The following is a 24,528-nucleotide window of genomic DNA, read 5'->3' on the forward strand; positions in this document are numbered from 1 at the left end:
GCCTCAGGTTACAGACGCTTCAGATTACAGACTCCGCTAACCCAGAAATATTACCTCAGGTTAAGAACTTTGCTTCAGGATGAGAACAGATTGTGATCCAGCGGCGCGGCGACAGCAGGAGGCCCCATTATCTAAAGTGGTGCTTCAGGTTAAGAACAGTTTCAGGTTAAGAACAGACCTCCGGAACGAATTAAGTTCTTAACCTGAGGTACCACTGTATCAGGCTTCCTCAAACTCGGCCCTCCAGATATTTTTGAGACTACAATTCCAATCATCCCTGGCCACTGGTCCTGCTAGCTAGGGATCATGGGAGTTGTAGGCCAAAAACATCTGGAGGGCCAAGTTTGAGGAAGCCTGTACTATATGAAGCTTGAATTGGATCTGCAAGATTTGGTGGCCAGGATACCTATTTAAAAACGCTGGGCAGGGCAGGTAATGGGGGCTGCTCATGGGGGCAGGCAGTCGTCCCTTATCCAAAGTTTCTGTCTTCACACACATACACACCCAAGGGATTCTCTATCCCCTTTCCCCTTTGTTCTGCACTCCACACACCTGCCTGCCTGCCCTCTCTCAGCCTGTCCCATCCTGCCACATCCTGAACGGAATTCCTCTTGTCTGTCTGGAGCCAGCGAGAGGACAACAGATGGACCCTCCCTAAACAGCTCCAAAAAAATCAGGACTGTCTGCCGAAAGTCTGGCCCACGAATTCTTATTAACCACAATCACCGGGCCGTGCGCTTGCAGAACTGCGAAGCTGGAAGAGGATATTTATTTTTTATTTAATTGGAAATGCATGGACATGCTGCCCCTTCAGTTCAGGATCCAGGGTGGCTAACGAGCCTCTATTTTATCATATGAGTAAATCATTCCAGCAAATATGAAAAATAAACAATAAAAATCACACATAAGCCGGGGAAACAGAAGCATAAAAACATCGAGTCATGGCAAATGCAGTGGCGTAGCGTGGGGGGTGCAGGGGGGGCCGGCCGCACCGGGCGCAACATCTGGGGGTTAGGGTTAGGGGGCGCAAATCTACAGGTTAGGGGGCGCAAATCCACGGGTTAGGGGGCGCAAATCCACGGGTTAGGGGGCACAAATTACTTGCCTTGCCCCGGGTGCTGACAACCCACGCTACGCCACTGGGCAAATGGAATAAAACAAATTCAGCCAGAGCAGGATTTGCAACACAAGATGCAACTACAATCTCTGCGGCAGATGAGCACCCATTCTCTGCTTAAATACCCAGTCCTGAGGCAGCCTGTGCCACTGCTTTGGCCATTAGGAGTCCAGCTCTTTCCGTTAGAAAAGTTCCCCTGATGTTTAGCCCCAAACTGCTTCCCTCCAGTTTACATCCCTTGGCTCGAAGTCCTGCACTCGGGATGTCTGCCCAATCTGCTCCAAAACAGCCCTTCGGATATTTGCAGGCAGCTATCAAGCATTCCTCATCGGACGCGATTTCCAGATTCCTTACTGCGTTTGCAGAACTCGCCAGTATCATTCCTCCCCCTTGTCTGCTTTCTCACCTAAGAAAAAACCCCAGATGCTTCAGTCTCTCCTTGTAGGGAAAAACCCCATTTTCGTTCTCATCCCATCATTTCAGTTGCCCTGTTCTCCGCAATCTGTAGAGTCACACATGGGCTGGGAGAAAGTGTAATATAAGTACAATATAATATCGTTTTCCAAGGGGCAATCAGAACTGTATGCAGTATTTCAGCCGGGCGCAGGTGCGTGCAGAGAGGCCTTGAAGGCTTTCCTGGGCCTTCCTCAGGAACCCCAGCCCCTCACTTGCCCCCCATGGCTGCTCTGGGAGGAAACCTCCCTCGCCTCCTTCTCCCCCCTCTCTGTTGCTATTTTGGTGAGACTCTCCTGTCCCCGTTTCCTTCTTCCGGTTGTTTTGCTCTGATCCCTTCTCCCTGCCTCTCCTCTCTCTCTCTCTCCTGCCCCCTCCACTCTTTCCTTCCTTCCGTCCTGAGTTTCCATGCCATCATCCCTCTGAGGACATTTGGTGACATTGTTTTTGCTATGAGGAAATCCATCCCTGCTTTCCCCACCCTTTCAGGACTAAGCTAGCAACTTGCAACTCCCATACTCCCCTCCGACTGAGCACAAAAGAGTGAAGGCTGTAATTGGGAGCGGAATAGCATTGGGCTTGGGGGAGATTCCCTTCCCTTCCTGGTCTTCTTCCAGTCCCCACCACCGATTTTGAGAAATGGTGGAAAGGGTTAAGCATCCTTCCTCCCTCTGCCCTCAGCTGAAATAGGCAACCTCCCACGCCTGCTTTTCAACGACATAATAATTTGTAAAAATCAAAACAGAAGATGGAAAAAAGATGTGCATTTTCTCCGTTTCGTGCATGAACGTTCTTACAGCCAAGAATCATATTACAACATTTGGAGAAGTGTGATATCTGACTGATTGCTGGGCAATATCTTGCACAATGGTTCAGGGTGGGGGGTATCAGTGTACATGGGAATTGGCTTGGTCTGCCTCAAAATGCAGGCCAAACAAACTCCTGAAGCATCCCTGGGCTGGAAAACAGTCTCACCTGCCTTCATGGCCACCAAAATCAGGTACCATATTTTTCACCCTATAAGACACACTTTTCCCCTCCTAAAAAGTAAGGGGAAATGTGTGTGCGTTTTATGGAGCGAATGCAGGCTCCATGGGTTCAGCGAAAGCAATGGGAAGCCTCCGAAGTGCAGCAGGAGTGCTCCCGCCGCACTCCGGAGGCTTCGTGTTGCTTTCGCTGAAGCCTGGAGAGCGAGAGGGGTCGGTGCGCACCGATTCCTCTTGCTCTCCTGGTTTCACTTCGCTGGAGAGGCGCTGCACAGCTTTCCCTCTCTGTGCAGCGCCCCTTCAGCGAAGCAGGAGGAGAAATGGAAGGGGCTCCGTTTCTCCTGCTGCTTCACTGAAGGGGCGCTGCGCAGAGAGGAAGAGAATATTTTTTCTTCTTGTTGTTCTCCTCCTCTAAAATTAGGTGCGTCTTATGGTCGGGTGCGTCTCATAGAGCGAAAAATATGGTAGTTTTTAAAGGCATGTGTATCTTTCATGGAAGATAAAGGCTACCAATGAATACCGGCTATGAAAATGCCAAGATCAGAGGGAGGATATCTCCGAACACTGGTTGTCCGGGATCTCAAGTGCTCGGATTCTGTTTGCAGGCTTCCCAAATGCATCTTATCGGCCACTGAAGAGGACTGGACAAGGTGGGCTGTTGGCCTGATCCTGTCGGGTTCCTTCTTGCGCCCATCTGTGCTGCACACGCAAAACAAGGTCTCTTTTTAAGGAAGAGTTTTGATGCTTGGGCAACGCAGCCAAGGAACTGTGGGAAGGAGGAAGGGGGAACAGAAGGCTGCCTGTCTATGGAGCGTTCATCCTGATTTGTTTTCAGGAAAATTAGGCAACATTGGTTATTCAGTGAGCGTTCATGCTGATCTGATTGCAGAGAGATTCAATGCTGTTGCTGAAAGTCTTATCCTGTACTGCAGGGGGTTGGACTAGATAATCCACAGAGTCCCTTTCAATTATTCTCTCCCACACTTTCAGGTGCATTTCCCCATCACGGACCCCTTTTTACTACCTGCATTAAAATAGATTTCTTTTTTACATCAGCTTTGAATTCTGTTGCAGTTTACCTACTTTTTTGCTGTGTTTTTAACCATCTGTGCTTTATCCATGTTCGTTTTAAATTTTGTGAGCTGTCTCCTGTCCCAGTTCTGGGGAAAAGACACAATACACACACACACAATACACACACACACACAGAGAGAGAGAGAGACGGATGGATTTTGGGAAATCAGGTTTGCAGCACTAATTGCACAACCTGGATTGGCCACGATGTGTTGAAGTGCCCTGAGTTTCTGCTTCAGACACTTTTCCAGTATGCATTTTAACACTCCAGAGCGCTCTTGCTTATCTGCTTTAGCGATAGATTCCTCACTTCTTCTTTTAACTGACTGTGCCTGTTTTTTTGTTTTTTTTAAAGTGGATAGTTGTGGAAATTTAGCAGGGGAATCTTCTGACAACAGTCGTTTCCTTGCCAGGAAAATAAACACCATACAAAACCTTCCCCCTGCTAAAATGTCTCTTGTGCTGGGCTGCTGTGAAAGGCAGACGAGGGGAACTAGTAAAATAAATATAATTAAATATATAGCAATTGTCAGAAAGTGCTGCCTTTTAGGGTCTGGGTATGAATGAGTGAGAGTCTTTCCTCACCCACCATTTTCACCTTTCTGATTTGGCTAGACTGCCGAGACAGCAAAACACAGCAGCAGGTAAGGTATCAGGTTTCTGCCTTGCTCTCTGTATGATTTGTGGATAGTTCTCACGCCGATTTTCAGTGTGTTATTCAAAATACGCTCAAAAAAGAGCGGGGAGACTCTCACTATTTAAAGTGAAACCTTGGCAAAACAACCGTTTTTACCAACTGCACGTTCCCCTTTCATGCTCACCGGGCAGGATCCATACCTGTGCGTGTCCTGTCCCACAACCCCAAATTATCCTGCAAAAAAGTGAACAAAGGGGTACAGAAAGCCCCCTTCCACCGAGTCAGACCACTAGTTCCATCTGCCTCAATACTGTCCACACGGATTGGCAGCAGCAATCTGGGGTTGCGGGCAGAGGGACAACACACCTTGTCCCTCTGTCCCTTGAGAGCCAGTGTGGTGTAGTGGTTAAGAGCGGTAGTCTCGTACAGTGGTGCCTCGCAAGACGAAAAGAATCCGTTCTGTGATTCTCTTCATCTAGCGGTTTTTTCGTCTTGCGAAGCAAGCCCATTGACGGATTAGCGGATTAGCGCTATTAGCGGCTTTTAGCGGCTTATCGGATCAGCTGAAAGCGGCTTAGCGGCTTAGAAAAAGGGGGGGAAGGGGAAAAAAGCCACAGGAACTCGCAAGACATTTTCGTCCTGCGAAGCAAGCCCATAGGAGATTCGTTTTGCGAAGCACCTCCAAAACGGAAAACTCTTTCGTCTAGCGAGTTTTCCGTCTTGCGAGGCATTCGTCTTGCAGGGCACCACTGTAATCTGGGGAACCGGGTTCGTGTCTCCGCTCCTCCATATGCAGCTGCTGGGTGACCTTGGGCCAGTCACACTTCTCTGAAGTCTCTCAGCCCCACTCACCTCACAGAGTGTTTGTTGTGGGGGAGGAAGGGAAAGGAGAATGTTAGCCGCTTTGAGACTCCTGAAGGGGAGTGAAAGGCGGGATATCAAATCCAAACTCTTCTTCTTCTTCGTCCTCCCCGTAGAGGCCATTGGGTATTGAACCCGCAACCTTCTGCATACAGAGCGGGTGCTGTAATCACTGAGCTACGGCCTGCCCTCTTTCGCAGCCGCCAGACCTTTTCCTGTGGGGTTAAGCAACCCCAGTGAAGCTCATCTGCCGGGCACACATCAGTTTCGCCAAGTATCGCTTGTGTCCCTCTTTTGAGTTGGCCTGGACTCCAACCCCTCACTGAATACAGTCACATAAATAGGGCACTGTTTGAATTGACCATAGGGAGGCTCTGACTTTAACAATTCTTTAAAAAAATAAAGGAAATGAAAAATTCAGAACGGAGCATGAAGTTACATCTGTATAGATTTCGGGGAGAGAAGAGGCACTGGACGGCTCTCTGCTGCCCCTTGGTGTTGAGGCCGGCAAGGTCCAAGTGAGGGAAAGCTTTAAAAAAAGTTGCACAGTGTAGAAATATGCTCTAATGTGGACGTTTCTGCACAAAGGAGATCCTTTATTTTTATTTTTTTTCAATATTTTTATTGATTTTCAAAAATTCAAAACAAACAAACAGACAAACAAACATACATACATCCTCTTTAAATCTTGGTAACATTATTAAGTGACTTCCTCAAATCCCCTTGGTTGAATTTCATTGTATATCATTTTAACAGTTTTCCAAAATTGATTTTCTCAAAAAATTAACTTGATCACTTAACATCTTTCATTCTTTCTAATTTAACTTTAAACATCTTAAATCTTATCCTTACATATTTGAATCCTAAGCCTATCTATTATTCGCAAGCTTTTCCAATTAAGTTATCTTAACATATTTAGCTAAATAGTCTTTAAATTTCATCCGTTCTTCCTGATACTCCTCCTCCTTCTGGTCGCAGGACTCTTCCAGTCAGGTCGGCCAGCTGCGAAAAGTCCATCCTCTTCATCTGCCAATCTTCCACTGTTGGTATTTGTTCCTTCCAGTAGCACCTTAAAGACCAACTAAGTTAGTTCTTGGTATGAGCTTTCGTGTGCATGCACACTTCTTCAGATAAGTGGAAAAGTGTGCATGCACACGAAAGCTCATACCAAGAACTAACTTAGTTGGTCTTTAAGGTGCTACTGGAAGGAATTTTTTTATTTTGACTATGGCAGACCAACACGGCTACCTATCTGTATGTTGGTATTTGTGTTTTCCAATTCTTTGCTAACAAAATTCATGCTGCAGTTGTGGCATACAAAAATAATTTAACATCTTTTTTTGGCAATTCCAAGCCTTAAAGGAGATCCTTTAGACAAGGGCAATGGATGGTTTTGTTTTGAATGAGTGCATTAAGTCAAATGCGTTGCAGCTCCTCAGCGCTACACTCAATGGGTTGCGCTGTTTTTAATTAAGTTTTCAAAGGCACAATATAGACCAGAATAACCCCTCTGCAGCACCACAAATCCCAACTCAATGGTGTAACATTGGAAAATGTTGATCACTTCTCCTACCTAGGCAGTTATGCATTTTAAATAAAAGGGCACATTCTACTCATGTGAAAACACGCCGATTCCTGGACCGTCTGCAGGCCGGATTTAGAAGGCAATTGGGCAGGATCTGGCCCCTGGGCCTTAGTTTGCCTACTCATGATCCAAAGGTCTGTCACATTGAAGATGGAGCAAGCTTGTTTTCTCCTGCCCGCGAGGGTAGGACTCGAATCAATGGCTTCAAGTCACAAGAAAGGAGATTCCACTAAACATCAGGAAGAACTTTCTGACAGTGGAACTCTTCTTCCTTGGAGGCTTTTAAGCAGACTGGATGGCCATCTGTCATGGATGCTTTGGTTGAGATTCCTGCATTGCAGGGGGCTGGACTAGATAATCCTTGGTGTTCCCCTTCCAACTCTGCAAGTCTACGATTCATCAGTGAAAGATGCCAGGTTCAAGTCTTGCCAATTCAAGGCACAGCTCCCATTTGAAGCCCGAGTGAGCTACTTATCCATCAGTGCAGCAAGCTAAAAAAATCTACAGAAGGCAGCTTTATTTTAGAAGAAGAAGAGGAGTTTGGATTTGATATCCCACCTTTCACTCCCCTTCAGGAGTCTCAAAGCGGCTAACATTCTCCTTTCCCTTCCTCCCCCACAACAAACACTCTGTGAGGTGAGTGGGGCTGAGAGACTTCACAGAAGTGTGACTGGCCCAAGGTCACCCAGCAGCTGAAAGTGGAGGAGCAGGGAATCGAACCCGGTTTCCCAGATTACGTGACTACCGCTCTTAACCACTACACCACACTGGCTTTTATACCATTCTTGCCTCTCTCTCTCTCTCTTTGTAATCATCATCATCTAGTAAATTACATAGGACATAGAGAGGAGTTATACAGGCACCCATCCTAATTCAGTGGCTGATCTATAGGTAAGGTAAAGGTAAAGGGACCCCTGACCATTAGGTCCAGTCTTGGCCGACTCTGGGATTGCGGCGCTCATCTCTCTTTATTGGCCGAGGGAGCCGGCGTACAGCTTCCAGGTCATGTGGCCAGCAGGACTAAGCCACTTCTGGCGAACCAGAGCAGCGCACGGAAACGCCATTTACATTTCCACCAGACCTATTGATCTACTTGCACTTTGACGTGCTTTCGAACTGCTAGGTTGGCAGGAGCAGGGACCGAAGAACGGGAGCTCACCCCGTCGCGGGGATTCGAACCGCCGACCTTCTGATCGGCAAGCCCTAGGCTCTGTGGTTTAACCCACAGTGCCACCCGCGTCCCATGGCTGATCTATAGCTGATGGGGAAGAGATTCCAGTGACCTCAAGGAACAGAATCTGCCCTAAACAGTCAGGCCACTAATCCACTAAGCTCGGCATTGTCAACACTGGCAGTACTGTATCTCTCAAAGCTTTTAGACACGTTTTCTCAGCCCTACCTGCAGATGGCAAGAACTAAACCTGGGCCCTTCCCTGAGCAAAGCATGCTGTACCGCGGAGGTGCAGTTCTTTCCTCTGGCAGATCTTGTCCATTTCTCTCCGCATTCCCACCACCCACAATTCAAGACCTGCAAAGCGCGTATCAGCAGGATCTTGCCCCACCCAAACCATCTTTGGAGTGGAACACCCTTTTTGCTGAGCCTCAGCCCACTGCAAGCAAGTTGGATCTATTCACTGCCACGTGCACGATTCAGCCTTCAGCCGGCATTGCGGTTTATGGCACCAACACGCAAACTGAAGGCAGAATCCTGCGTTGACCAGCTTGGCAAAGGTCTTAGATCTGAAGATCTAAGGATTACAAATTTGATTAAGGTGAAAGCTGGAGCTTTGGGGACATTTGGACTTGAAAGGAGTAAGAAACAAGATTTGGGCTCCACTTTTAAGTATGGTGGTCTGGCTGGAGAAAGCATTGTCCCCATCGGATTAGAGCATCTCCGAGATCTGGTGTTTAATATTAAGGACTATAAAAAAAAACCGGCAGAGAGGAACGGAGAGACAATTAAGGGCCTCAGATGTGAGTTCTCCAGACTGATAGCAGATTAAGACTGATGGACATTTGTTGGGGATTGAAACCGGGAAAGGGGATGGGGTGGGGTTTGGGGATCCAAAGGGTGTATAATTATAATTTGTCTTTTTCTTTTTTATTCTGTTTTGTTATCAGTATGAAATGTAGGGAATTCGTGGAAGGGAATTTGGGTCGACTTTAGAAAAAAGGATTTAAGAATGAGTACTGAGGTATAAATTTTGAGGTTTATAAGGTAAGATTGTTTTTTAAAAAATGAATTAAGTATAAAAAGGTTAAAAACTGGGGATAAGAACTTGTTGAATTTACAATTTGAATTGGAATATAAGAAGGGGAGGTGCGGGGAAGTCAGGGAAATATGTTATAGAAAATAAGGATTGCAAACTGTATATGTTTTAAATTTTTCTTTTTGGCTTTTTAAAATGGAAAATTCTTAATAAATATTTAATAATAATAATAAAAAGACCAGCTTGGCAAAGGCTCCAAAGGATTTCACAGGAAACGCCAAAGTCACTGAGACGATGGTCAAGGAGGATGCACTTCTTTCTTTCCACCAGCAGAGGAGGCTGGAGGTAAATAAATCTCCCCTTCAGGAACAAGAACTGAATAGTTCAATGTACATTTGACAGAAAAGCGCCATCGTTCTTTTTAAAAAAACAAACAAACAGGGCTGTGCTTTCGATATTCTAATTACAGTATAAAAATCAAGTTTGGGCATAAAAATACACGCCGCCCTGTCGTTTGGAGAAAGATCCAGGAGAATCTAATTGTTTTGAACCCAATTATTCTGCCAGAACCTTCGGAGAAGGCTTTTTAAGGGTTTTGCTTCCCAATCCTTTCCCAGAGATTGTACTCCCAAATCTGGCACGTCCAACAAGAAGTGAAACTACATAAGGAGTGGGGGGGGGGAGGGCTTTTGGCACTGCAAGCTCAGCAACAACAAAACCACTGCCACCCAAAAGTGGTGTAGTGAAAGAGCCCACTTATTAGCCGAAGTAGAGGATTAACATGCCCCGTTCAGCATTCATTTGATTGCTTCTAGCAGTTATCCCCTCCTGAGCACTGAGAAAAGAAGAGAGAGACGGACAACACGGGCCCAGTTCACTTGGAGATCACCAAAAGAAACGATGTTCTTAGTATTATACACATGGCTGTCACAGGCAAAGTGGGCGTCTGCCTCTAAAGGCACACACACTAGACATTGAGGGTGGACCATGTTGCCAAACACCTTTAGGCTCTGAAGATCCTATGCAGTTTCTTTCCTGAGTGCCTGCACAGAGATCATATTGAAGAATTGAGAATGGGGCGGCTTTAGCCTTAGCCCCTACCCTCTCCCCATGCCATTTCTGAATGTAGAAGGGAAACCTGGAAACATTAGAAGTTGTGACTGGTCTCAGAGCCCCATGGCATTTGTTGGGGAAACTTATGTGGCGACCTTCGGATATCGCTGGACAACATCTCCCATCTGAAAGGTATGACATGGGCTACTCCTGCTGTATTTTCAAGTGATGTATCTCCCAGCCTGGGGCCTTCCATGGTTGGGGGTGACACACGTTTCAGTCCGAAACCTCTCAAGGGCAAGACATTGGAAAAGGGTAGTCTACTGAATGTCTGAACATCCATGCCCCCTTCCCCCATCACTAATTTAGGGGTTTACAACTTTAGAGGTTTTCCTATAGTAAGCACTCTGCCTCCACTCCCACCTACTTTTTTTTTGTCAACTCCAAACAACCGCACACATCTCTCACACACAGTAAAGATCAGAGTCAAAAAAAGTATCACAAAACGAAACAGGATTGTATTTTACAGCTTCTTACTATGTACAACCATCATTGGTTCATGTTTTTTTAAAAAAACCAACCAAGGTTTCATCCAGAAACACACAAGATATATCTTAACACAGAAGACGTTTTGGGAAAAGAAATGGTGTCAGGGATGCTGGATCATTTCATCTGGGGATGGGAAAGCTTTGGTGTGTTGTCGTGGGAGGGACTCAAGCTGGGATTTATTTTTTAAAAAATCCATCTACACAAAAAAAAGGCTTTCATCCAAGGCAGCCACACACGTCCATCATTGGGACATATTTATGCAAGTTCCAGTGAAATGAATGGGAGGTTCACACATACCTGCTGGGACAATTGTGTTGCACCCATTCATTTCACTGGGACGTGCGCAGGTGACATTCCTGCTGGGCTTTGTGTACAACCCACAGACCTTGCCGACCCACCTCTGTCCTCCCAAAAAGCTGCCTCTTCTGTTTGACATGGAAAGGGGTTTCCTTCTTGCTTTTCCAGCCTTATGCCACCGACTTCTCTGTGGACTGCAAAGTCTATTTTCAACTGCTGTTCTACTCCTGTGCTACCTTTCTCTTAAGAAAGATGACATGTCTTAATTCCGGAGAGAGAAATTTAATAATTGACAAAATAGTCTCTCTACTTTAATGTAGCTAAAGGCATTTTGTTGAAGTTCTGTCCTAACCCCACTGAGCTCCAAACAGGTCTCATCCTGAAGTCAACCTTTTCAACTTTAGCCTTTCTACTGCCATCTGTGGGTCTTTGAGCAATCATGGCATTTCAGGCCTCGATGGGGTCACATCTACACAGCAAACCTGAACTAGTTTCAACATCATAGCTTCCCACACAAGAAGCTCTGAAAACTCCGGAAAAGGTCTTAGGCTTTCCTTAAAGATCCCTAACATTCTCTGTCAGAGAGAATCCCCCTTGTGGAACACCAGGACAGCTAAACTCGTTCGAAAACAGGTTATATTTCACTGTTTGTGTTCCGCAGGCTGCCATGCTCTAAACAGCTAGGAGTCACTTTCATCGAGGACACAGTAAGACAAACTGAGTATTGGAAAACTAAAAAGGTTCAGTTGCTTTTCAGAGGTAACACACCAGGTGGAGTCCAGGCAGAGTGAAATAAAATGCTTGCCAGCTGACAGGCCAAGGTTCCCACTATTCATGCTTCAGGATGGCCAAGGTGGTAAATAAAGCTCTCTCCCTACACAATCGTTATTTTGCTCATTAAGAAGCGCTTGGGGGAGGGACTGGCTTTCCTTTTGAAGCTGACCAGGGGGGGGGGGGAATACCCCCTTTTCTCTGCCCTCCAGACTCCTTCCAGGAGCCATAGCCTGAGGGGACGAAGTCCAAGGGGGCAAGCCAAGCAAAGAGGCCACGGCGTGGCTCAACGAAGCCTCTTCTCCCCTCTAGAAGGTGTTCTTTATCTTGGCCGCCACCAGCACCAGGATCTCCCCAATCTTGCTCTGCCAGTTGCTGATGTCCTTGGAGACCTCACACCACAGCTCTCCGTGGCGCGGCTCTGCGTTTTCACAACGCTTCCTCACCTCCTCTTGCTGCTCCTGCAGGGAGAAAACAGCAGAGGAGTCAGCTTTAAACATTGACGTCCAGAAGGATGCCCAAGAACGGTGCAATTCTAGATATCTTTACTCAGAAAAGTCCCACTGTACTCTGTGAGGCTCAATCACCGGTATGTGCATTTAGGACTGCAGCTTAGAAGGAAGCACATGTTTCTTCCTAAACTCTGACCTGTTATGTGTGTTCAGTTTCCCTGGGCTGGGAAGGCCAATCCACCCCTCTCTAAGAATTCCACAGTCCTCAGCCATGTGCATTCAGTTGCTGAAATGACTGGCGGTGTTGGGGCCAATAGAAAAGCTCACTGTTGCAAAGGGGATGCCCTGAGATCAGCCCAAGGAGTTGTGGAATCACAGGCTGGGAGTACTGCACCCTGTAGCAGATACATTGCCCAGCACGTCCTTTTTTTAAAAAAATGCCTTTGCCAGAGAACGGCTGAAGCACTTGAAAGGAAGTGAGTGACATCCTTCAGTAAGTGCTCTTTTGAGAAAGGCAGGCCCTGTCCAAGGGGAGAGATATGGAGCAGGTGAAGGAACTCCCATGAGATCCTTGCTCACCCTCCCCAGAAGACCACTGAAGCGCCTTCCCAAGAAACATGGGATCCTGCTCAGCCTCAGCTTTTGCAGACTCGGAAAGGGAAAGTAGCAGGAAACTGAGGTGCCCCAAATCAGCAAAATCTCCTCAGTGGGTCCAATTAAAGATTGGCAGATCCCTTGAACTTACCTCTGTGCCATGCTGAAGCTCGAATTTGTAGAAGAAAGCCCAGGCATCCCCCAGGTCAGAATCGATCTTCACTGTCCGATGGAACCACTCACGAGCCTTGGTTATTTTACGTTCACTCCAGAACAACCTATGGAGGAAAGAGAGTTAAAGAAGTAGGTGAGCTGGGGAGACCGGCAACACCATTCCGATAACACATTTGCCTTGACCAGTATCTAGTCACACAGCCTATGCAGAGGAAACAACTTTTGGAATGCTCTTCAGAATATTATATTGGCCTTTGCAAGGAGATAAAATGCAAATGCAAAGCTGCCTTTTAAAAGATGAGTCACTACAGGGAAAGCAGTAAATCATCTCTAGCTGAGCCAGAAAGGACCCTCTTTAGTTTATTTGTGCAATGCTCATCCACCCTGCAGCACTCCATTCAACACCTGCACAGCAGTCCCATCAACGAGGGATAGAGAAAGAGCGACCCTCCGAATACTGCCGGGACCCCAATATTTATCAGCCGCAGCCAGCATGGCCAAAACTGACAGTAGCTGAAAGCCCAATAATACTAGGAGGGCAATAGGTGCCCCAACTCTGCCGCAAACACACAAACAAACCTAACTCGGCCTGCTGCCAACAAGCAGGCGGATTAGGAAATGGAAGACTGTTTAGATTGCCGATCGAACGAACAATGGGCACAGTGCCGCAGAAGTGGTTCCTGTGCGTGCCCCGTGGAAATGAATGGGAGCTGCGTCAAGAGACATGCTTGGTGGACTGTGTACAATGCTGAAGTCTGCAACCAAATGAGATCCCCTTCTCCAACAGAGCACAGCTGTTAACTACGGAAAATCCACCTGGGAAGCAGCCAGCCACAGCTGTGGAGGGAGAACTAAGGGCTATGCTTAATTCCAGAGCTTTTCAGCCTGCATGTTCTAAAAATCTGCTTGTGCCCATTTAAGATTTGTCCCCCAATGAACCAGCTGCACTGGCTTTTGTTTTGTTGTGTTGTGACAGGGGTCAATTTATGCACATCAAAAGACAGGCTCAGTCAAGACCAACAAATCTCAGTTGCTGTGATTTGATAGAAAGGTTGCCTGAAAGTCTGAGCGGCATGATTGCATCTTTGGCTTGTGGCTGATAGAGGAAAGAAACACTACCTGTAAGATTCACACCTGATGCTCTTAGAAGTCATTTGAAAGCCCATTGATTATTATGGGTTGCACCATATCACAGGGCAGGGACACAGGTCACTAGGGCAATGAAACATTGCTTAGATGACCAGCAAAAGCTAGGCGGTTTTTGTAGAGAACTACAGTAACTCCTCATTTATCCTGAAATCTCTCAGGAACCTACCCATTTGTCTTGGAGTTTAGACTCTCCAAGCCAAGCATTCCAGTGGTTTTGAAAATTTCTATCTCCATTCGTGCAATTTTCTAACCCTTTTGTTATCTTTAATCCATCTGCCCTGGGATTTTTTAAGTTAACAAAGTTGGGGGTGGGGTGGAATCATTTCAAAGATACATGTACAGCCAAGTAAACCTTGAGCAAATTTAACTTATCATAACAAATTAGTAGCGCTGATCGGGTCATGTACTAAACAACCCCACTCCTGAGTGTCTGTAGCAGAACGCGAGCAAACTGCAGGCGGTTCCGAGGGGCAAATGCTCCAGCGCCATGGGGCAATTCTGGCCAGGTCTGTTGGGTCTGTATAGGGAGAGCATGCTAGAGCACAGCCAATGCTCCCTAGTACGTTAACAGGGGAATATCAGGAGGGCAAGCTGCCCTTGTGAGAAGACTGTGTCCACCTCTACTCATTTTCCATTCAAGGAAAACTCCGATATTCTCAGAACACAGTTTCAAAGCCATTGCAGTACTTGATAATGGCTGACAAATGTGCTAAAAGCATTCCTGTGTAGACAAGCCTACCAAGGTGCTTAGACAGCTGAGGCAATTTTAACCTGTTTTAATATTTAAACTTTTGCTCATTTTCAAGCAGGGTTGTGAATTTACTGTTTTATCTCTCTGTAAATCACTTCAATTGTGTGTTTGTTTGTTTTTTACAGTCAAGCAGTGTATAAATTTTATGGAATTAAATAAGTAAGAAAGTAAGTAAATAAATAAGCCATGTCAGCCACTCCAGCATATGCATCAAAATCAAATCATATGTGGTTTGCTTCAACTTATTAAAAGCTGCTCAAGCTGGAGATCTGGGATTTGTACAATGCTTACTGATTGTTTTTGACACAACACATAATTTTTGTGATTTACCACAAGTCTTTAAAAATGGGAAATGTTTTCTCCAGAAATGGGGAGTATGAAAAGGGGAAGAAGAGCTGTGCTGAGCATGTGCTGACCGCTCCCAACTTCATGCAACTTCTTGATCGCTCAGCCTTTAAGCAAAGTCCACCAAGGGGGACCTCATCTTTCTGAACTACTTAGGATTCCAGAATAAAAAAATTCCTTCCAGTAGCACCTTGAAGACCAACTAAGTTAGTTCTTGGTATGAGCTTTCGTGTGCATGCACACTTCTTCAGATACACTTCAGATACACTTCTTCAGATACAACTTAGTTGGTCTTTAAGGTGCTACTGGAAGGAATTTTTTTATTTTGACTATGGCAGACCAACACGGCTACCTATCTGTATTAGGATTCCAGACTTTTCTTATCCAAAGAAGGCTTTACAAACCCTGCAAGTCAGATTGCAAAGCAGACGCCGTTACTCACTTGGCCACAGCAAGGAGGACGTGGGGGTCGTGCTCACATTTCTTCAAAGCGTCCACACTCTTGGTCTTCCTCTGGGGTCTTGCCTCTAGGAAGATTGCTTCCGACCACAGGATTCCTAAAAGTCAAAGAAGGTTGAAGTCGCACCAGGTAACAGACAATGGCAAGCTGCTATTGCTTACTCACAGCAGGTATTATAACCTTCTAGCCAGGAGGCTCCCACACACACAAAAAGACTCCAGCGTTTTAATTTAGGTAGTTTTGCATACATTTGCTGCCAGCAGATGCTAAGTACTTCTGCATCTCTCTGAAGACTAAAACCTCTGCAGATGCTAACACTGGCAACACAAACAGAAGGGATTAGATTGCTGAGATCCCCAAACTGAACAGTGTGCTTCTGAATGATGCTTCTCACCTGTACCTTTTGCATGTCCCTGCCCTGCTCAGAAGCAACCTTGCCAGGTGGAGTGGAGCTGAAATGTGAGCTTACCAGTAGGCCCTTCATGGCCTAGGACCCTCGTACCTATGGGACTGCCTCTCCCAGTATGCCCCACGGAGGACCTTAAGGCCCATAAATAGCAACACCCTAGAGGTCCTGGGCCCTAAGGAAGTTAGATTAGCCTCAACCAGAGCCAGGGACTTTTCAACACTGGTGGAACGCTCTGTCTCATGAGACCAGGGCCCTGCAGGATCTGATTTCTTTCCGCAGGGCCTGTAAGACAGAGTTGTTTCGCCTGGCCTTTGGCTTGGAATCAATTTGATTCCCTCCCCCTCTTTCTTTTTTCCTTTCCCCTCCTGTGATGGAACTCCTATTTGGGGACTTCCCTGGCTTTTTTTCTGACCCATGTAGGACCAGTCTGGAAAGTTAGCCTTGGTGAAGACTTGACGTTTTCATCCCGAAAAACGTTTTTGATTTGAGTTTCCATTGAAATGAGGCTGTATTTTAATGTTGTATTTTAATCTTGTTTTTAAGTTGTATTTCAATCAATTTGTTTTTATATCGGGTGTTAGCTGCCCTGAGCTCGGTCTTGGTTGGGGAGGGTGGGGTATAAATAAAAGTTATTATTATTATTATTATTATTATTAGGTGAACAGCTGTTGCTTACTGGGGAGGGGAGGTTGGGCTGGTGATGGGGAGGTTGGTGTGATGCAACCACACTGGAACAGCCAATGCAACACTCAAGCACTGCGCTGACCTCCCCACCAGCTCATTCTCCCAGGTAAGCAACAGTGACCCTTTGTAACTGCCAGGAAGCTAGCATAGCAGCTCTGCACCACCTGGGGAGCCATTTCTGCGACTGTGGTGCAAAACTCCTTGCCCCAAAAGGTCTCTCCCCAGCTGCCCTCTTGATTAAACGTCTGCAGTTACAAGAACTGTTTGGCCTAAATTTTGTTTTGACTCTTTTCCCCCTGTGCTTTCTAACAAGCTTGAGTTTTGAGTTTTATTGCTGTTTTTCCATACTTGACTTTTTTTAAAAAAAAAAAAAAGTTATCATAGGCAAGTTTTAATCTTTGGTGTTGGGTTCAAGGGGGGAGAGAGAAAGACGAAAAGAAATAAACTTGGGGGAAGGGCCGTAATTCAGTGGCAGAGAATTTGCTTTGCATGTAGAAGGCCAGAGGTTCAACACTTGCCATCTTCAGGTAGGGCTGGGAGATTCCCTGACCGAAACCCTGGAGAGCTGCTGCCAAGCACTGTGGACAATACTGAGCTAGGTAGACCAGAGGTCTGACCCAAGGGAAGTCAAAAATCAACACATAACAACGGGGGGGGGGGGGGATCCAGATAGCAAACCGTGAAATCCAGCAACTCGGAGCATGACACCCTGTTTTGTGGAAGGAAGCAACACAGGCAAGCTGCCCATTTGGGGTTGGGCTGAGGGGGAAATATCCCATGTGGGCTGGGAGGGGCTTGGTTTGTATTGCGGCCACCGCCCCATCTAGATAGCCAGGATGAGCTCAAGCAGAACACCTGAATCTTGCAAAGCAGACCTACACAGATGTGCTTTCACGACTCTTTGTTTTAAAGCAGGCCTAGGCAAACCTGCCCTCCAGACTACAATTCCCATCATCCCTGACCACTGGTCCTGTAAGCTAGGGATGATGGGAATTGTAGTCCCAAAACATCTGGAGCGCCGAGTTTGCCTGTTTTAAAGGGCTTTATACCCTACATCTGCAACCAACCCACCCTCCCTCCCCAAATCAGCCCCTTCCTTCATTTAATTACTACGTAGATTTTTTTTTTTTTAACATCCCGGTGATTACTACAAAAGAACATTTTTTCAGTCACTGCATTCATTTCTCAACATTCAAGGACTAAGAAATAAGCCCCGGTGGGCTGAGCTGACCGTTTTCAATCTCTTTATTTGCTTAGTATCAAAGGAGGGCTCTTTCTCCATAGGAGGCGGCTTGGCATGGAAGATAAGCGTTAAGGTTGCTCTGGGCACTTTTGGTGTGGGCAAGCCAGCCATTCATTAGGACCACCCGTAGAGAATTTCAACTGCCACAGACAGACCCACACAGAGCCTCTCTCAAGCATCAGCTCTCATCTCTTCAGAGATAAGCAAACAAGACTGAGTAAAAGCCTCCAGAGGGAGATGTGTCAGGAAACTGAAACATGCACCATCTGGTAGACGTCTGATGAGTTTCGAAGGAGAATGAGGCCTAGGTAGACTGGGGCTTAGTGGACCAGAAAGAGGCATGGCAATGTCAAAGTTCAAACCCATGGATTGCCCAATATCTATTGGCATTGAGGGAATAACCACAGATGAAGAAGAAGAAGAAGAGTTTGGATTTGATATCCCGCCTTTCACTCCTTTAAGGAGTCTCAAAGCGGCTAACATTCTCCTTTCCCTTTCTCCCCCACAACAAACACTCTGTGAGGTGAGTGGGGCTGAGAGACTTCAAAGAAGTGTGACTGGCCCAAGGTCACCCAGCAGCTGCATGTGGAGGAGCGGAGACGCGAACCCAGTTCCCCAGATTACGAGACTACCGCTCTTAACCACTACACCACACTGGCTCACACTGTATGATTGTCCTAATGGCCAGGACAGGGGAAAGGATGCTATGGAAGTACAAACTGCAGGCAGGTATCATGTGAGGGGGGGGGCTCACACAGTATGAAGGGCGGGCACACTGAGCTTGCTTTAGTGCCAGCTAGCCTAAAGCTGTGATGCTAATTGAGAGGGTTGTGTTTTTAAAAGAAGTCAACTCAAAGGTTAAGCAAAGGCCAACACGCGAAAGAGAAACGACCCCTCTGTCACCTGAGTTGGGACACTCTTGCAGAGCCTTGGCCATCAGCGTATTGGCGATGTTCTTCAGTCCAGCTCTGTATTCTAATCGCACGGATTCCAACCTGCGGGAGGGAAGAGCACGACGTTTCAAGGTTAGCAAAGCTGCAGGAGATTTCTAAGAAATGAAAGACACGGAATCTCCATAGGCTCACCACAGGTCTTGGTTCTTTGGATTCTTTAAGCGAGACTTCTCCAAGATGGCTCTGGCTCGGGTGAGCTGGCCGACCTTCTCCTCCAGCCTGGACAACAGCAGCCAAAGGGGTATGGAACCAGGGCATTTCTTCAGCTGTTTGGAAGGGAATAAAGCCTTACTCAAGAAGCCACAACTGTGCACATAATTGTAGCCACAGACACTTCGGTTGCTGAAAAGACCTGAGACTACAAACTGTATTTATTGGATTGGACTCTTTTCATTGCAGGAGGAATTACCGTATTTTTTGTTCTATAGGACGCACATTTTCCCTTCCAAAAATTAAGGGGAAATGTGTGTGTGTCCTATAGAGCGAATGCAGGCTGCGCCGCTAAGCCCAAAGCCAGAACAGGAAGACGGAGCACTGTGGAGCGCTCTGTCTCGCTGCTCTAGCTTGGGGACGGCTGCGCGCACAGCCTCTCAAGGGCAGCGGGGTGCCTTCACCCCGCTGTCCTGCAGAAGCTAGCAAGGCTGTTCCCAAGCCAGAACAGCGAGATGGAGGGCTCCGTCTCGCTGCTCTAGCTTGGGGATGGCTGCGCGCACACCTCTGCAGGGCAGCGGGGCGCTGCGCTCCAAAGGCTTCAGGGATCTTTGAGGCTGGCGGTGGGGGAAAGCAGCGCTTCGCCCTACCGCCAGCCCCACAAGCTCTGGTGAATGTACCTTGAACGCACCTTGTTTTAGAGGGGGAGAAGAAAAATTTTTTTTTTTCCTGTTCTCCCCCTCCTGTGGTCCGGTGCGTCCAATGGAGCGAAAAATACGGTATCTCTGCAGCATCATGGAATGGGGGTGGGGGAAACAAGAATTTATTTGTCCTTAGGCAACTGTTCCCGTTAACAGGTCCAAGCTGGGCACGTCTATAAGAGAGCCTGGTTTATCGATCAGATACTTAAGAGCAGCCTCGCTAGTCAGTCACTTTCCCGGAACAACTCATTAATCCTCATGGACAACATCTGTCCGAGCCAAACAGTAACGCAAAAGCATGCAAGAATTACTGGGGTGGGAGTGAGAGAAGAGCTGCTGGCATGCCTGATAAAACGTTGACACCGACTGCAAGGTTGATGCAGTAGCTGCAATGGTCTGAGCCAGGAGCCTGACCTCTGATGCTCCTTTTTGGCTTTCCACAGGGATGCTCGACTGCAGAGGCTACTGCTGGAGCTTTCCATCTTCTCCCCAAGGAATGAGGAAGAGGTGGGGAAGAGGAAAAGCAAGCAGGTTGTGCCCTTACCCCTTGGTTATAGGCATCTCGGGCTTTTTCTATCAGTTCCTCCTGCTCCTCTATTTGCCCCTTCATCATCCACAGCTTAGGGAAGTCTTCGTAGTGCTTCAGCGCTTCCTCGCAGAGCTCCTGAGCTGCAGCAATGTTCCCAAGAACCCACTCGAGTTTGACAGACTTCATGAAAACCTAAGAGGATGAAGGTGAGAGGAAGAGAGAGATCATCTCAAAGACTGTCACAGCCAGACCACACGTATTCCAGTCCAAACACACCCACAGCTTGCGTGAGCTATTATGCCCCATAAATACCGTATTTTTTGCTCTATAAGACTCACTTTTTCCCTCCTAAAAAGTAAGGGGAAATGTGTGCGCGTCTTATGGAGCGAATGCAGGCTGCGCAGCTATCCCAGAAGCCAGAACAGCAAGAGGGATTGCTGCTTTCACTGCGCAGCGATCCCTCTTGCTGTTCTGGCTTCTGAGATTCAGAATGTATTTTTTTCCTTGGTTTTCCTCCTCCAAAAACTAGGTGCGTCTGGTGCGTCTTATAGATCGAAAAATACGGTAAGTTTTTGTACTGTTTGGTTGCTCATTTCAACCGATTTAATCGAGTTTCTACTGGACAATGAACACTTGGGAAGCAAGATGTTTAAAATATTAAAAAGCAACTCAAGCAAAACTATTGAAAAGAATCAGACTGTAACTGGTCCCAGAGCGGATGCTTCCCCTTGTAATATGTCACAGGCTCAATCCCCAGCACCTCCAGTTGAAGGACTTTAAGGATGAAGGATTGGAAAAAGACCCTTTGCTCAAACCATCACCATTAGACTAGACGGAGAAATGTGTCCAGGTCTGTAAACGTGGTTTCATACATTCACTGGGACCTGGGTGGTGGTTTCAATGCTGAAATACCCTCAGAGCTACGCATGGCTTACCCTGGCTGTTGGGGCACTGCTACGAGCCTTGGCCAGCAACCTCCTTGCTCTTTCGTATTCGTTATTTTCAGATTCCAACTTCACAGCAGCCAGCCAAATCTCCTCGCTGTTTGGGTTGGCCTGAATAATAACAGAAGGGCAGACAAATATACGTAAAGGAAAGCAGTGGTGGGCGTTAAAAGGATGTTGCTTCTTCGAGATCCACCAGCCCTGTTCTTGCTCTGTTCCATTAGAGGTAGCAATTCATGTTCTTCACAGAGTGTGGTGCATGAAAGCCCAACACTACACAGTCCTGTTGGCAGTTCAGGAATCAGATACCACCTTCTGATTTGCTCAGTGGAAGCTGCCAATGGATCTCTGATGGATGAGCTACAGTGCTGAAATGGCACACTCACCAAACACGGGGTTTATTTATTTATTTCTCGTGCCAATATCCCACCACTCCTCCCAGTGTGAGTGAGTGAGAGTGAGTGAGTGAGTGAGAGAGAGAGAGAGAGAGAGAGAGAGAAATGTGGGGCCACTACACACACACAAACAATTTTACAAAAATTAAGAAACATGTAATTTTCCTAATAATGATTTGCAAAACATGACAGGCCTCATCAAGGAGACACACAGAGTAATAATAATAATAATAATAATAATAATAATAATAATAATTTATTATTTATACCCCGCCCATCCGGCTTCCCCAGCCACTCTGGGCGGCTTTCAACAGAACATTAAAATAGTCTATTAAACATTAAAAGCTTCCCTGAACAGGGCTGCCTTCAGATGTCTTCTAAAAGTCTGGTAGTTGTTCTCTTTGACATCTGGTGGGAGGGCGTTCCACAGGGCGGGCACCACTACCGAGAAGGCCCTCTGCCTGGTTCCCTGTAACTTGGCTTCTCGCAGTGAGGTAAGTGCCAGGAGGTCCTTGGTGCTGGACCTCAGTGTCCGGGCAGAACGATGGGGGTGGAGTCATAGACGCATGGCTCTCTGTTTTATGGCCTCATTCAACTTACATCACTTTTGCTTCAAATGGGACAAGACAGCGATGCCAACCTCCTCTTTCCAATGGGAGCAGTGGAGGCAGCACTGTGGACTTTGCTTGTCTGACCAGGCCAGCAACAAAGCAAACCCTCTTTCTTTTTCACACTTCCTTCGGGTTCCTTCCTTGGGAACCTCGAAGCGAGCTGCTGCTGGCTCAGGCACTTTCCCTCCAGGCAAAGTGCTTTTAAACAAAGGCATTTAAACAAGCAAATGACTACTCAGAAATATTTGTCTGTCAATCCTGAGAATTCATTAGCACACTCAAAACAGGGCTCTTCAAATAAAACAAGCCGGCTGGCAGTTTGCCTATGAGCAGCAGAGTATGAAATATGTTCACTACTGGCTTCTGGTCACCAGTTCTGGCACAGAAAACCACGCAAAATCCAGGCTCAGTCCCCTGATGCCGTGGCCTTTGTCATACTAGAAGAGAGAAGTGGGCAGGTGCAATTTCTAATAGCGCAAAGAAGTTCGTCGAGATGTACAGGCAGCACTGGTGCAGACCTGAAAACAGCCACTTGCTTGGGGTCAGCAAGAATCTCCTCAAAGCGATCAAGCACAGATGCTTGTGTAAAATGGAGAAGAAATTAAAGTTCTCCCATGTCCTGCGTGACAGGCCCAACCCTCAAAAAATGGTGTTGACCTTTTGGCAAGGCTACCTTCATCCCTGTAATGTTGCAGGAAATGCTAAAACATGGTGGCACTCTGCCTGCGGAACTGACTCCCCAGAGGCCCACCTGCTGCCAACACAATAATCTGTTAGGTATCAAGCATTTTTCATTCCCCCAGAGCTTTTAATGCATTTTTTTTTTTGGTATCTATCTCGTTTTTCTAAACCACTCTGCATGCTCCACTGAAGGGTGATATATAAATCTTTAAAATTCAACTGTTTCTTGCAAAAGGCAGTCACTGAGAAAGGCTGCTCAGGGCTGAAGCACTTGCGATAAAGATTAAGCAATATGCTTAATCTTTTATCCAAGTTTCCAAGAGACTTAATGAAAAGACCAAAATATTGGGTAAAGAAAAGTCAGGGTATTACAGCCAACATTTTATTCAAATATGAAGGGCACATAGTGGATTATCTGGTTTCTGGTGATTAAGAAATTTCAGCTATAGGACCCCGCTGCATTTCGTTGTCATGGGACAAAATACAATCCCTCAACGCAGAGAATACTTCTTGCTTGTAGCATCACGTCTTGTCCCCATGATAATGGACACAGCAAAGGCCACGCAAAGAGATGCACACTCACCTGGAAAGCCAAAGCCAGGATACTCCTGGCGGCAGGGACGTCTCCAGCAAGCCATTTTGATTTGGCTCCCATGAGCCAGAGGACTTCGGCTTTGGGGCAGTGAGCCACGGCCCTCTGCAGGAGAGCCTCCAAGGATTCCCTGCAGGGACAAACAAGAGCAACAGTGACCCAGAACGCTGAGCTCCGCGTATTGTCAGCCAGTATTAGCCAGTGCTACCGTCACAAGAGCCCAGAGCCATAACCTTCCCTCACTTATTTCATCAAGGAGGTTGTAGGAAACGCTGTACCACGACACAAACCGCTGCCCACTTAAAACTACAAAATCAGCTTCTGGAAAACACTCTCCAATGTGGCTCATTACATAAGTGGAGAAGTTGCAGATAGGTAGCCGTGTTGGTCTGCCATAGTCAAAATAAAAAAATTCCTTCCAGTAGCACCTTAAAGACCAACTAAGTTAGTTCTTGGTATGAGCTTTCGTGTGCATGCACGAAAAGCTTCATGCTTCTTCAGATTTCGTGTGTATCTGAAGAAGTGTGCATGCACACGAAAGCTCATACCAAGAACTAACTTGGTTGGTCTTTAAGGTGCTACTGGACGGATTTTTTTTATAAGTGGAGAAGGTGAGTAATAAGAAGCAGAGCAAGGATAGCTTGCATTTTCCAGAAGACACTGTCGATAAGCATCTTTCAAGCCATCTACTTAATATATTGCGGATCACAGTAACCCATACTTCTTTAAAAAATGAATCTGTCAGATGGCAAGGGTGGCTGCTCACGAGTAACCAGGCAGGACTCTGACCTGTCATTTACCGGTTTTATTTAGGTGCAAACTATTTACAGTGCAGAACCCGAAAGTTCATGTCTGCCTCAATCGCTAGCAGAATCCGGGAGTGCCTGTTTCCAGGACCTCCTCCAGCATAAAAGCCTTGTTACGCCCAGCCTTCTCCTTCCCTCTTTGCACTTTAGACGTCTGTGCAGGGTGGGCGACGGAGGGGGCATGCTTCCCTCCTGGCCGGCTTTGCCAGAAGTGGTGCCGAGGCCCCCACCAGCATCCTCTGGTCCTTCCACCTCTTCCCCACTAGAGGTGGGGTTTTCCTCATCACCTGAAGAGGAACTGCTTCGCAAGAT

At 46.8% G+C, this 24,528-nt stretch overlaps 1 protein-coding gene and 1 long non-coding RNA gene across 2 annotated transcripts in view; one reads left to right on the plus strand and one right to left on the minus strand.

The window, feature by feature from the left end:
- Positions 1 to 7,973: 7,973 nt before the first annotated feature.
- On the plus strand, positions 7,974 to 11,770 carry LOC309534437. The gene is made up of 2 exons (XR_014220724.1): positions 7,974 to 8,444; positions 9,176 to 11,770. It is a non-coding gene; the product is annotated as an uncharacterized lncRNA (long non-coding RNA).
- PRPF6 (pre-mRNA processing factor 6) overlaps positions 10,473 to 24,528 on the minus strand; it is a 38,936-nt gene continuing 24,880 nt past the window's right edge. The window contains exons 14-21 of the mRNA XM_082225878.1: positions 23,402 to 23,540; positions 21,123 to 21,242; positions 20,203 to 20,379; positions 18,940 to 19,073; positions 18,758 to 18,849; positions 15,501 to 15,615; positions 12,791 to 12,917; positions 10,473 to 12,054 (exon numbers count right to left, since the gene is read on the minus strand). Of these exons, the coding sequence (XP_082082004.1) occupies positions 11,902 to 12,054; positions 12,791 to 12,917; positions 15,501 to 15,615; positions 18,758 to 18,849; positions 18,940 to 19,073; positions 20,203 to 20,379; positions 21,123 to 21,242; positions 23,402 to 23,540 (1,057 nt within the window). The 3' untranslated portion in view covers positions 10,473 to 11,901. The remainder of the gene's footprint in view (positions 12,055 to 12,790; positions 12,918 to 15,500; positions 15,616 to 18,757; positions 18,850 to 18,939; positions 19,074 to 20,202; positions 20,380 to 21,122; positions 21,243 to 23,401; positions 23,541 to 24,528) is intronic.

The sequence above is a fragment of the Podarcis vaucheri genome (genome assembly GCF_965113315.1).
Source record: "Podarcis vaucheri genome assembly, chromosome: 6".
NCBI classification, from domain to species: domain Eukaryota; kingdom Metazoa; phylum Chordata; class Lepidosauria; order Squamata; family Lacertidae; genus Podarcis; species Podarcis vaucheri.